Here is a 14,917-nt window from a genome sequence, read left to right on the forward strand (position 1 = left end):
GATAAGGAGATCTGGACAAAGACACTAGAGAGCAATTCTCTTAATCAGTAGTCCAGGTAAATCTGTTAAAACGGATTAGAAACAGCACCGCTCCACTGCGTCAGCATACACCAAGCCTCTGCTGAAGTGAGACCTGGCAAAAGGAATGAAGCCTCTTATAACCAAGAGCTCTAAGAATAAACTATTCTTAAATGGAATAGTAAAGTTATAGGCAAGTGCACAAAAAGAGTTAGCCAAGTAAGGCTGGGTAACAACGCAATCCCTTTATAGAGCCCGGAACTGAGATCTGAACAAAGAAATAGGTGAAAGGGAAGAGGATCTCCATCCTTCCCCAACCAACTAATGAAATTCACCATCTGATTCAGTGTTCCGAAATTCGACTGGTAGATCAGTACTAGACATCTCTAATATCGTCAAAACCTCTCTCAGAAGCAAGCGCAGGTGTGCAACTTTAAATCTAAAGGCGAAATCCTCCTCTGCCGGAGGAATAGAAGCAGCAGGCTCCGACCCAGAAGGTCCGTACTCTGAAGCCTCAGAGAGAACTGCACCCTCAGATGACTAATCGAATACAACCATCAATTTACATGATGCTCCCTGGGCCGGAGTTCATGGATTACTTCTACGTTTGCACGCAGCAGTACGAGACAAAGCGGCTAAGGCCACAGACATCGCCATACGGAACTGCGCAGTAACGTCTGTTGGAAAAAGGCCCCCTCCAGATGGAGGACTAGTGGTGCAAGGGGAAGCTGCATGTGTAGGATCAGATGACTGTAGGGGACACACCTCACGGGACAAAGAGTCCTCAGAGGCTGAAGGCTCAGTGGCATCTAACATCTTAACATTGGTTGATGAAAACACCCTGTTGCGGCATATGGAACATAATTGAGAGGGCTAGACTACCCGGGCCTCCTCACAATATACACAGGTATCGAATTCTATCGTAGAGGGATCATCCTCTAAAAAAATCAGTAGGTAACCTTATTTAAACCAAAGAAAAAAACAACTGGCACCTATACCCCCAATGGCTGGGGCACTCACCACCTCCTATGACCCAGACAGTATAGAGAAAACTCGCTCCTCTCTGTAGTCATTCGGTCAGGAAATGGAAACCGTGACCACTCCTGGTCACACTGTGCACAATGCAGGACCGCCCCTGCTAAAGGAAAAGCGCGCCAAGCCTAATAAAACTGGGCAGCTCTCAAAGTAAAAGAGCAACCTGTACGTTCCATAGCAGCCTATGAGCCCAAAACACCTCACACATATAAGCAGCATAAATCACGTAAACAAATATGATTAACATCCCACTGTTCAACAATGCCCCTCAGGAGATTTTAACCCTTGATTCCATAAAGATAAAAGAGTCCCACTGTGACCCTGTCTTCTAGCGTTACATATGTGTAAAAAATGAAATGATCTTAGCGGAATCTATGCCGTGGAACAGAAACACGTTCCATCAAGTGTGACAGACTGTAGCATCGCTTCTGACATGGTCTTGAGAGATAAAAAGCAGGCAGTGAAACTCGTCAACACTGATTGCTAAGGAGCTGTTAATATGAGCCTGGATGGATTCGCAGAAAGACTCTCCCAGCATCTCCAGACTCTAACTTTTATCAGTGCTCTCACTGAGAGGCTGACAAGACTACTTGAAACTCCAGTCCCATCTCGAAGAGTAGATACCCTTCCTAAGGAACTACTCCAAAATCTTCTGACACTTCTCTGCCAACCTCCTGTGACGAAAGGCAAAGAATGACTGGGGGATGAGGGAAGTGGGGGAGGTATTTAATGTCTTTGCCTCCTCCTGGTAGCCAGGTTCAGTATTTCCCATAAGTAAGGAATGAAGCTGTGGACTCTCCCTATATTAAGAAGGAAATATTTGTTCAGAAATATAAATTGATGCAGACATTTGTTAGTTCTTATGAGTGTACCATCCAAGTAAAACCTAAAATCTAAAGACCCTTAAGCACACACACACACACAAAATGACACATAAATACAACAAAAAAGTTTAACTTTTCCAAGTTCTCCTCTCTAAAGCCCTTTTATATATAGGTATTATTTGCACTTCTGTGCTCATCTCCCGAATTTTATAAAAATATGGTTCTACGCTCCACAAGACTCTCCCCTAGTTTTGAAAGCCTCCCTAAAGACTCTACTATTCAGGGATGCATACAACCTACACTAATCTTTCCTAATCCCAATTCATCTTCTCCATTGCTATCCACCATGAACACCCATAGCATGTAAGCCTAAGAGCCCAGCTGTTTGCAGATCACCTTCATACAACAGTGCAGGTCCCTATAAATGTTACCTTGTATACAGCCTATGTTTGTAGCGCTGCAGAATCTGTTGGCGCTCTACAAATAACCAACAATAATAATAATTTGTTACCGCATTACCAAAATATTTTTCAGAATGTAAAACCCAGATGGGTGTCTGATGGTTTCCAAGCTTTCGTAAGTACCACCTTAAAATGGACATGAAACACAATTTTTTTTCTGTCATGATTTATCTAATTTGCTTCATTCTCTTGATATCCTTTGTTGAAAAGAAAACCTGGGTAGTCTCAAGAGCAACAATGCATTACAAAGAGCTAGCTGTTGATTGGTGGCTGCACATTTATGCCTCTTGTCATTGGCTCACCTGTGTTCAGCTAGCTCCTAGTAATGCATTTTTGCTCCTTCAACAAAGGATATCAAGAGCATAAAGCAAATTTGATAATATAAGTAACCTGGAATGTTGTTTAAAATTGCTCTGATTCATTAAAGACATCTTTTGAGTTTCATGTCCCTTTAACTAACACAGATACATATGTGCCCTTAAATAAATACTTTTTGGATTTTGAAATATCAATAGGAAGTAAATGAATGAGCGAGAACGCTGGTCTGGGTGGAATATTCATTAAGTGATGCCAGATCTGACCAAGACCACCTCATATGGATCTCATTGCCGTCATCTACACCCCCCCTACAGTATCAAACTCTCACTGTGTGACCTCCCCCCACATGTACAAGACAGTAGTCACCTCCAGATACTGAGCTTATCATTTCCCACCTCACCTTCACAACTTTTTTCTGTCCCAGTTGAGGTTTCCCATCTTCCCCCTGTGGGTCTAGGATGACGCAATACTGACGGCTGTTCAAGGTGGTGATATCTACAATTCCTACCACCTCCTCGTATACATTAGGGATGTAGGCCTCTGCGTCCTCCATCGTCACTAACCATTCTTCCCCAGTCCGGCGTAGGTTGCCCTTGTCATCGCGGAATGTCTTTGTGGCACAAATGTGCAGGGCTTTCTGTGTCACAAGGAAGAGTTGTTATTTATTTTTTAACTTGGATCCTTATCTTTATACATTCTGCTCAAAAAGAAACCTAAATTAAGCTGCAGTCCTTTCAAATTCAACAAAACACATTGGCTTACATAGACAAGACATTGATACAGTAGTCAAGGAACCTTAACTGGACGAATGTCCAAGATCTCTATGTGGCCAGGTGTCTAACTAATCAGATAGCTTATGCTCACATTGCTAGGGCCACCTCTTGTAAATAAGCCACTTGTCTCTTGAAAAAGGCACACGGAGCAAACGCCCATATCTCCTGGGCACTTGCATTCAGACTTTGAACATTCTCAGAGAGGAAGAGGTGACAATGATCTAAACCGAGTCATCAATAACCCAATATAAGCCACCACCAGTTGACCGAGCAGTGCAAACGCAGAAGCACAAGACATAGGGACGTTTGGTCCTTGCACAGTAAAAGCTCTCTCTTTAATAACTTACTAGAAGCATGTTGCTAATACAAACTGATTCTACTCAAAATTCAAATTCACTATTGTCTATTTACATTTTGACTACAATGTCCTTAACAAAATACTGTCTGGGAGGTCCCTTTAAGACTACAATAATACTTTGCTCACAATGCCATTGCCACACGGCACCTCATATATATAGACGCACACCCCCGTATAAAATTCTCTGTGCATATTACTGAAAAGGAGACATAACTGGGAAAGCATTTTTTAATTGTCTATTAGATAGGAAGGAGCTAACGTTATGGATAAGTAAGTTTAAAAATAAGGTCACAAAGTTATAGATACGAGTCCCTAGACAGGTGCTTGATTTGCCTTGTGATTAACCCGGCTCTAGGAGAGCCAGCGAATAGGACTTGGGGTTTGTTCTTACCTTTTCTGTCAGAACAAATGCATTTACAACATCTACAACCTCCTCAAACACCCCTGGGAGGTAAGCACCAACTTTCTTGACCAACCATTCCTCACCTGTATAATGTTAAAAAACAGACACACATAGATCAGTGTTAGAGAGCAACACAGGGCAGATTACCAACAAGAAACCACGTGTCTGTCTGTAACTTGCTTAGATTATAACAGATGTATGAAAGAGTGAGAGATAAGCTGAGAACAGAGTCAAAGACAAGATATAGGTAGACAGACAGATACACAGATATATAGATGATAAATAGAGATGTATTTACTCTTAAACCTTTTCATGCTGAATAATATGTATTATTTGAAAAAAGTGAGCTTGGGAGGACTAAATAATTGTGCTTAGACTGACCAGTAACGCGATCTCGGCCCTCTCTGTCTTTGCACTCTTTCCTGGCACGCAGGCGTATCGCCTGGTTATGCCGGATCACGGTGGCCTGGATAGTCTGCACCACTTCCACCTCTTTACGTGGGATATAGGTACCTACAGTGATCACAAGACAGAGGTGAGTGATGCTTGACTGAGACGGGTGCCATGCGCACAGTCAGACACCGAGTGTCCCTTACCTGGTCCTTCAAAAAGCCACTCGTCCCCAGCCACATATTTGTCATTCTCGTCTTCCAAATCAAGTAGAGCTTTAAGGTGTAGGGCAGTGTTGGCAACTACCACAGTGAGAGGGGTGATACCCTGTGCGAGAGAAGGCAGAGGGCAAAGGAATTATGTACAATTTTACAGGAATAAGGAGATGAGAAAAAAACGTAAACATACAATATGAGGAAGGAGGGGCATCTGGCGTTATACCCATGGGCACCTACACGTCTGAATGGTCAGTCCGTGAGATCTGCTAACCACAAACGGTATAGAGATGTGATAGTAAAAGGGAGAAGATTTAACGAGGATCGGAAAAAGGGCAGATCCCTGTCACTAATCACAGCTGTAGCCAGATTATTAAAGGGACATTCTAGTGCAGAAATAAGTATTATAGTCTTACACTATTGATCACCCTAAATGTGTGTTTAACCCCTGCAAAGGGAATAAATACATAGCTAAAGTCCTGCTTGTGAGCTGCAATTTATTTAATTCTGCCAGTCAGTAGTGGCATACACGTGTAGCTGCCGATAACAAGCTATTCTATGCCCAGAATTAGTTTGGCAGCATGGAGCAAGCATAATACTATAACACATCTATTTTATTGCCCTAGAATTCCCCTTTAAAGAGCTAACTGACAGCACATGTATGTAAAATAAAAGTCTATAGTAATGTCTTATTAGTAAGTCAGTTATAAAGGTTTGTCTCAAAGAAATGCAAGTCAGTTTAGGAAAGCAGCCCTGCGGTTTGTATAGCTAAAGCTATAAACTCACAGACACACCCTGTGCACACCCAGTACACACAAAAAGGTTCTATAGGTACAATGAGCAAGACAAACACATGCAACGGTTCAAAATACACACACACACTACACACACCCTGTACATACACACTGCATAAGCATACAGGTTGTATAGATACACAGAGAGGTATGCTGTACTTAAACAGGTTCCACAGACACACACAATACACATGCCCTGTATATACACAATCAATACAGGTAGAGTGAGCAATGCACTTATAACATAAACTCACCTAAAAATGCACACACATGCATGCACACACTATCACACACACATGCATGCACACACTATACACATACAAGCACACACTATAACACATACTATGCACACACTATAGACATACTTAAACACACATTATAGACATACTTACACACACTATAGAAATACTATCACACACTATAACACATATTATGCACACACTGTAACACATACTATGCACACACTATAGACATACTTACACACACACACACACACACACACACACACTATAACACATACTATGCACACACTATACACATACTTACACACACTATACACACTATACACATACTATGCACACAATATACACATACTTACACACACTATACACACAATATACACATACATATACTATACACATGCTATGCACACACTATACACATACTATGCACACAGTATACACACACTGTACACGTACATGCACACTATACACATACAAGCACACACTATACACATACATGCACACACTATACACATACTATGCATATACCATACACATACATGCACACGCATATCCACATATTATGCACAGTTTCACATACATGCACACACATATACATGCACATAATACATACATATAGACACATTGTAAGCATGCAATACATGCAGACACTATACACACACAATAAATATGAACATATTACACACACTGCATGCAATAACAGGTTCTATAAATACAAGATATTCCTACACCCACGACACAAACCTGCTGAAGCTCCTCTCCGGGATACAATGGGAATGGATCCTGCGCTAGTCGGATTTCCTGGTCACCATGACGCAGTTTTGCTTGGCCCACATCATCGAATGTCACAATGTGCTCAGAGTCCCTCAGCACAGGGTTCAGTATCACACAGTAATGACGTGGAGGCACCATGACCATGCGCACGGGATGGAAGAGGACCCTATAGAGCATTGCACCATTATATCACAGGCTACGCAGAGCATTGCGCCATTATATCACAGTATCTGCAGAGAATTGCGCCATTATATCACAGGCTCCACAGAGCATTGCGCCATTATATCACAGGCTCCGCAGAGCATTGCGCCATTATATCACAGGCTCCGGAAGAGCATTGCGCCATTATATCAGAGGCTCCGGAAGAGCATTGCGCCATTATATCACAGGCTCCGGAAGAGCATTGCACCATTATGTCACAGGCTCCGGAAGAGCATTTTGCCATTATATCATATGCAGAGCATTATACTATCATATCATATGCAGAGCATTGAACCATTATATCACAGGATCCGCAGAGCATTGCGCCATTATATCACAGGCTCCGGAAGAGCATTGCGCCATTATATCACAGTTTCCGGAAGAGCATTGCGCCATTATATCATTGGCTCCGCAGAGAATTGCGCCATTATATCACAGGCTTCGCAGAGCATTGCGCCATTATATCACAGGCTCCACAGAGCATTGCACCATTATATCACAGGCTCCGCAAAGCATTGCACCATTATATCACAGGCTCCGCAAAGCATTGCACCATTATATCATATGCAGAGCATTGCATTATTGGGAGCAGGGTATGATGATAGCGGACAACTGAGCAAGGCCCTCTCTATTTCGCAATCATAACTGCTATCCTGTCTTGAGCAACTACGTCATTACATGGTTAGAACACTGCAGAGCATTGTACCATTATATCCTATGCAGAGCATTGCATTATTCAGAGCAAGTCATTACATGGTTACAACACTGCAGAGCATTGTACCATTATATCATATGCAGAGCATTGCATTATTCAGAGCAAGTCATTACATGGTTACAACACTGCAGAGCATTGTACCATTATATCATATGCAGAGCATTGCATTATTCAGAGCAAGTCCTTAAATGGTTACAACACTGCAGAGCATTGTACCATTATATCATATGCAGAGCATTGCATTATTCAGAGCAAGTCATTACATGGTTACAACACTGCAGAGTATTGTACCATTATATCATATGCAGAGCATTGCATTATTCAGAGCAAGTCATTACATGGTTACAACACTGCAGAGTATTGTACCATTATATCATATGCAGAGCATTGCATTATTCAGAGCAAGTCATTACACGGTTACAACACTGCACAGCAAATCAGCCTCCTACAAACATTTGCAGCACACAGTGATGCTCTGCAGACCACTCACCTCTCATTGTCTTGTCGGATGTAAGTTTTGGGTCCAGTCTCTACGCGGGATATGTTACTGTTCTGGTCTAACACATGGATGTAATGGTATGGAGGGATACGGATGATAGATTCCTCACTCATTTTGCTGCACACGTTCTAGTGGGGAGGATACAGATTGAAAAAGTGAGCTGGGAGTGAATGAGGGAGAGAGTTTGTAAAGTTAGATGTTTGTGACTGGGGAAAGAAAAAAACGGGAGGGAAAGGGAGATGATGAGGCGGGAATGTGAGAGTCAGAGAAAGAGGGAAAAAGGAATGAATGTGAGGGTCAGAGAAAGAGGGAGAAAGGAATGAATGTGAGGGTCAGAGAAAGAGGGAGAAAGGAATGAATGTGAGGGTCAGAGAAAGAGGGAGAAATGAATGAATGTGAGGGTGAGAGAAAGCGGAAAAAGGAATGAATTTGAGGGTTAAAAAAAAAGTGGGAGAAAGGAATGAATGGGAGGGTCGGAGAAAGAGGAAAAAGGAATGAATGTGAGGGTCAGAGAAAGAGGAAAAAGGAATGAATGAGGGTGTTAGTGTTTCTGTTTTACCCATTGGTGTTTATGTGTCTGTGTGTATGGTGTGTGTGTATGTATGTGACTGTGTGTGTATGTATGTGACTGTGTGTGTATTTATGCCTGTATGTGTGTTTGTGTATGTTTGTGGAACCAGCAAATTACAGACCTTGTTACTACAGCATGGGGGGGGGAAGCAGGGGGTAAACAGTGTCACTATACAGTACCACTATATACAGTATGGGGGGGTGGACCATGTCACTGACTACTGTGGTCACTTTATAAAGTACTGGGCGGGTAGGGTCAGGCCAGCCATCTCACCGGCAGATTACAGACTGTGTCACTAACTCACTATATACAGTACTGGGGGGTTAAACAGTGTCACTATATACAGTAATAGGGGGTCAGACCATCTCACAGACTGTGGGCACAGGGTACCTCCTTTTGTAGACATTTAATCTGATTCACATTTTTTTCTGTGTTAAATGTAAAAAAAATGATATGTATTAAATTCACCTTTTTTTGGAGGGGGGAGGGGCGGTGGGGGGCCCTTTTTAGATTCTTGTACCTGGGCCCTGTGGTTTCTAGTTACGCCTCTGCTCACAGTACTGATTAGGCATGTGCATTAGCTGCCGAATGCGACGACCGGTCACGGCATTCGGCTCTTTTCAGAGACTGATTTATTCTTGTGAAAATGCAACACACTAAAATCTGTGCAAATCCAGATCTCCGGCTTCTAAAACAGCTGAATGCTGTGACCGACTGCCTTCTTCCGCTAATGAAGCTGCCAAATGCATATGACTAGTACTGATGAGGCCTCTAATATAATCTCACCAGAGCAGAGATCTTTAGATCATCTCACCAGAGCAGAGATCTTTAGAATGATCATCTCACCAGAGCAGAGATCTTTAGATCATCTCACCAGAGCAGAGATCTTTAGAATGATCATCTCACCAGAGCAGAGATCTTTAGAATGATCATCTCACCAGAGCAGAGATCTTTAGAATGATCATCTCACCAGAGCAGAGATCTTTAGAATGATCATCTCACCAGAGCAGAGATCTTTAGAATGATCATCTCACCAGAGCAGAGATATTTAGAATGATCATCTCACCAGAGCAGAGATCTTTAGAATGATCATCTCACCAGAGCAGAGATCTTTAGAATGATCATCTCACCAGAGCAGAGATCTTTAGATCATCTCACCAGAGCAGAGATCTTTAGAATGATCATCTCACCAGAGCAGAGATCTTTAGATCATCTCACCAGAGCAGAGATCTTTAGATCATCTCACCAGAGCAGAGATCTTTAGATCATCTCACCAGAACAGAGAGCTTTAGATCATCTCACCAGAGCAGAGAGCTTTAGATCATCTCACCAGAGCAGAGAGTTCTAGATCATCTCACTAGGGTAGAGACTTTTAGATAATCTCAGCAGAGCAGAGAGTTCTAGATAATCTCACTAGAGCAGAGATCTTTAGATAATCTCACCAGAGCAGAGAGTTCTAGATAATCTCACTACGGCAGAGAGCTTTAGATAATCTCACCAGAGCAGAGAGTTCTAGATAATATCACCAGAGCAGATCATTTTAGATAATCTCACTGGTGAAGAGAGTTCTAGATAATCTCACAAAAGCAGAGAGCTTTAAATAATTTGACCAGAGCTGAGAGCTTTAGATAATCTCACCAGAACAGAGAGTTCTAGATAACATCACCAGAACAGATCGTTTTAGATAATCTTACTAGGGAAGAGAGCTTTAAATAATCTCACCAGAGCAGAGTTTTAGATAATCTCACTAGGGCAGAGAACTTAAAATAATCGTGCCCTAAAACAGAGGGAATAAGACAGAGGGGCTGATGATCTAAACCTCTCCGCTGTGGCGAGATGATCTCATATAGCTCGCAATTTTTTTCTTAAACTTTATTTAGCTCCATATGCAGAGTTCTGGGTGTGAAGGAGAGACACCTACATTGCAAAATAATGCTCCAAAAAGCCACAAAAGATTTGGCAAGATTTCTCTTCTTTCTGGCGATTTTATTATCATCAGGCCCAGAAAGAGAGGCACAAAGGGAAAGAGTCTCAGAGAAAGAAAGAGACAGAGAGAGAGACAGACAGACAGACAGAGAGAAAATGAGATAACGAGAATTAGAGAAAAAAAGAAATTAAAGAGAGAATTAGAGAATTGAAGGATAAGAGACAGGATAGATGGATAAATAACAATAATAAAACTACCAGGAAGTGCAGGAGTTACTATCTTTACAGTGTGTACTGATAAATAATATATGTATGTGCTTCACATCACAGGGGGCGAGCGGCACATGACAGCGCAGGGAGCACCTGTTATAAGGTACAGTGCATTGTGCACAAGGCAATGAGTCAGCAGCAGATGAAACAACTGAAAAGCAAAAGGTTCTCAGGTTATGCCCCGAGGTGACAGTATATACAGGTGTGTCAGTGAGTACAATACTGGCCACAAACCTGTCTAACTAAGCTGATTCCTTCTCTACACACCTTGCATCAAAAACACACAGCCCGAAAGCAGGAACAGCAAAGAGTTAGCTTAATCCCTCAGCTGCCAGAGGCGGCTATGCAATAACTGTAACAGGGCAAAAGCAGGTAAAGCGGAAGGCAGCGACCAGTCACGGCATTCGGCTCTTTTCAGAGACTGATTTATTCTTGTGAAAATGCAACACACTAAAATCTGTGCAAATCCAGATCTCTGGCTCCTAAAACAGCTGAATGGTGTGACCGACTGCCTTCTTCCGCTAGTGAAGCTGTCAAATGCACATGACTAGTACTGATGAGGCCTCTAATATAATCTCACCAGAGCAGAGAGCTTTAGATATCCTCACCAGAGCAGAGAGCTTTAGATATCCTCACCAGAGCAGAGAGCTTTAGATATCCTCACCAGAGCAGAGAGCTTTAGATATCCTCACCAGAGCAGAGAGCTTTAGATATCCTCACCAGAGCAGAGAGCTTTAGATATCCTCACCAGAGCAGAGAGCTTTAGATATCCTCACCAGAGCAGAGAGCTTTAGATATCCTCACCAGAGCAGAGAGCTTTAGATATCCTCACCAGAGCAGAGAGCTTTAGATAATCTCACCAGAGCAGAGAGCTTTAGATAATCTCACCAGAGCAGAGAGCTTTAGATATCCTCACCAGAGCAGAGAGCTTTAGATATCCTCACCAGAGCAGAGAGCTTTAGATAATCTCACCAGAGCAGAGAGCTTTAGATAATCTCACCAGAGCAGAGAGCTTTAGATATCCTCACCAGAGCAGAGAGCTTTAGATATCCTCACCAGAGCAGAGAGCTTTAGATATCCTCACCAGAGCAGAGAGCTTTAGATAATCTCACCAGAGCAGAGAGCTTTAGATAATCTCACCAGAGCAGAGAGCTTTAGATAATCTCACCAGAGCAGAGAGCTTTAGATAATCTCACCAGAGCAGAGAGCTTTAGATAATCTCACCAGAGCAGAGAGCTTTAGATAATCTCACCAGAGCAGAGAGCTTTAGATATCCTCACCAGAGCAGAGAGCTTTAGATAATCTCACCAGAGCAGAGAGCTTTAGATAATCTCACCAGAGCAGAGAGCTTTAGATAATCTCACCAGAGCAGAGAGCTTTAGATAATCTCACCAGAGCAGAGCTTTAGATAATCTCACCAGAGCAGTGAGGCTACTTAAAGTATGTTAACAGTCAGCAGCCTCACTGTTTATGTTGCGCAAATAGTGTAGCAGTTGCGTTTGCGCAGTTCAACTTCCAGCCTGAGTTCCAAGCACGGGAGCGTGCTGTTATTAACTTACATGGGCGCATAGCGAGTCTCTGATTGGCTGAAAGAGCTGCCTGTCAAAGAAGCCTAAGGGGAAATTATTCAGAGAGGCTGTATTGAATCAGGTAACGGAGCCTGACAAAAACGCTCAGTATTAAAAGTAGATTTGACATTGGAACAAAATAAGCACATCAATATGCTAGTTAGGAGAAGAGTTGTCATACTATGTGAAGTTATGGAAGCAAATTTACCATCAATTTAAATAATTGTGCCCTAAAACAGAGGGAATAAGACAGAAGATGATCTAAACCTCTTCGCTCTGGCGAGATGATCTCATATGGTTCGTCAGTACTGCAAGCTCCCTCAAAGACTTTTAAAAAGGCAATTTTTTTCTTAAACTTTATTTAGCTCCCTATGCAGAGTTCTGGGTGTGAAGGAGAGACACTTACATTGCAAAATAATGCTCCAAAAAGCACCAAAAGATTTGGCGAGATTTCTCTTCTTGCTGGCGAGTTTATTACCATCAGGCCCAGAAAGAGAGGCACAAAGGGAAAGAGTCTCAGAGAAAGAAAGAGACAGAGAGAGAGAAAATGAGATAACGAGAAATAGAGAGAAAAAAATTAAAGAGAGAATTAGAGAATTGAAGGATAAGAGAGAGGATAGATGGATAAATAACAATAATAAAACTACCAGGAAGTGCAGGAGTTACTATCTTTACAGTGTGTACTGATAAATAATATATATGTGCTTCACATCACAGGGGGCGAGCGGCACATGACAGCGCAGGGAGCACCTGTTATAAGGTACAGTGCATTGTGCACAAGGAAATGAGTCAGCAGCAGATGAAACAACTGAAAAGCAAAAGGTTCTCAGGTTATGCCCCGAGGTGACAGTATATACAGGTGTGTCAGTGAGTACAATACTGGCCACAAACCTGTCTGTCACATTTACTAACTAAGCTGATTCCTTCTCTACACACCTTACATCAAAAACACACAGCCCTAAAGCAGGAACAGCAAAGAGTTAGCTTAATCCCTCAGCTGCCAGAGGCGGCTATGCAATAACTGTAACAGGGCAAAAGCAACTATATCAGGGCAAAAGCAGGTAATGAGATGATCGGCACCTCTGCAGGGTAATAAGGCTAAGGAGGAATGATCTGCAGGGTAATTAGACTAAGGAGGAATGATCTGCAGGGCAATTAGACTAAGGAGGAATGATCTGCAGGGCAATTGTAATAAGGAGGAATGATCTGCAGGGTAATTAGGCTAAGGAGGAATGATCTGCAGGGTAATTAGGCTAAGGAGGAATGATCTGCAGGGTAATTAGGCTAAGGAGGAATGATCTGTAGAGTAATTATAATAAGGAGGAATGATCTGCAGGGTAATTAGGCTAAGGAGGAATGATCTGCAGGGTAATTAGGCTAAGGAGGAATGATCTGCAGGGTAATTATAATAAGGAGGAATGATCTGCAGGGTAATTATAATAAGGAGAAATGATCTGCAGGGTAATTATAATAAGGAGGAATGATCTGCAGTGCAGGGTAATTAGGCTAAGGAGGAATGATCTGCAGGGTAATAAAGTTACTGTTGGAGAAACAGTCTGCAGGAATATGGTGTGTTAATAAGTGACTTTCTTCAGGACAATGGAGGAAGTTAAAAGGACATAAAGCTATTTATAAACACCCAGTGCAGCACTGCATTACAGTTATATAGAATGTAAAGTACAGTAACACACAGTAACCAGGGTACTAACTGCTCTGTAGGAGTTAAGGGGAAAGTCCCAGTGTGATGTTTGTTCCCTGAATATTCAGTGAAATATCCAACAGAACGGGAGGAGAATCCTGCAGACTACAAGGGGTGGGGCAGATAATAAGTGTGAGGAGCAATGAGAAGGATGTGTCCTGAAGTAATGAGGTTTGGCTTAGTAACTATGAGGGTGAGAGAGAAGGGGGCACAGACCCTCAAGATGATCTTATAGCTTCCTATTAAACTATGTTTAATGCTGGGCTGACAGAGCAGAGGTATCAGTGCCCTCTATAGCCCCATAAATCTGTGCTGAACAAGAGGCCTATTTGGGGATAAAGCCAACCCCAGAGTGAAATCTGCAGCCCCCCAGCTATAGCCTATGGGAGATTGCAGTACATGGGGAGGGGGTCTCAGTATTACCTGCTCTCACTGTGGCTGTCTCTTCAGGAAGATCAGGCAGGTTACAGACGGGGACACAGCAGATCAGAGGCACTCCCTGTGACGGGAAGAGGGAGGCGGTGAGCTGTTTAACTGCTTCACTGCCAGAAGACATGAGTCACTGCTGACCCACATGTGTAGGTGTGTGACAAGCAGCAGATATCTGATAAGTACAATGATGTCCTAATGACAGTACCAGCTTTAGTGGGTTAAACATTCTGTATATGAGGAAAGTGACCAATGTTATTGATGTGTTTAAAGAGATGTGAATACTGGTGGCTACTTGCATATGCTTCTTGTCATTGGCTCGCCATATATGCTCAGCTAGCAACCAGTAGTGCATTCCTGCTCTGGAATTTAAAGGGACAGTCTACTTTAAAATGTTTATTGTTTAAAAAGCTATATAATCCCTATTTTACCCA

General features: G+C 42.4%; 1 protein-coding gene across 1 annotated transcript in view; it reads right to left on the reverse strand.

The window, feature by feature from the left end:
- MVP (major vault protein) overlaps positions 1-14,553 on the reverse strand; it is a 36,481-nt gene extending 21,928 nt beyond the window's left edge. The window contains exons 1-7 of the mRNA XM_053694695.1: positions 14,478-14,553; positions 8,012-8,148; positions 6,576-6,771; positions 4,787-4,907; positions 4,572-4,703; positions 4,179-4,273; positions 3,057-3,293 (exon numbers count right to left, since the gene is read on the reverse strand). Coding sequence (XP_053550670.1) covers positions 3,057-3,293; positions 4,179-4,273; positions 4,572-4,703; positions 4,787-4,907; positions 6,576-6,771; positions 8,012-8,133 — 903 coding nt within the window. The 5' untranslated portion in view covers positions 8,134-8,148; positions 14,478-14,553. The remainder of the gene's footprint in view (positions 1-3,056; positions 3,294-4,178; positions 4,274-4,571; positions 4,704-4,786; positions 4,908-6,575; positions 6,772-8,011; positions 8,149-14,477) is intronic.
- Between the last annotated feature and the right edge of the window lie 364 nt (positions 14,554-14,917).

This window comes from Bombina bombina, chromosome 11 (genome assembly GCF_027579735.1).
Source record: "Bombina bombina isolate aBomBom1 chromosome 11, aBomBom1.pri, whole genome shotgun sequence".
NCBI lineage: Eukaryota > Metazoa > Chordata > Amphibia > Anura > Bombinatoridae > Bombina > Bombina bombina.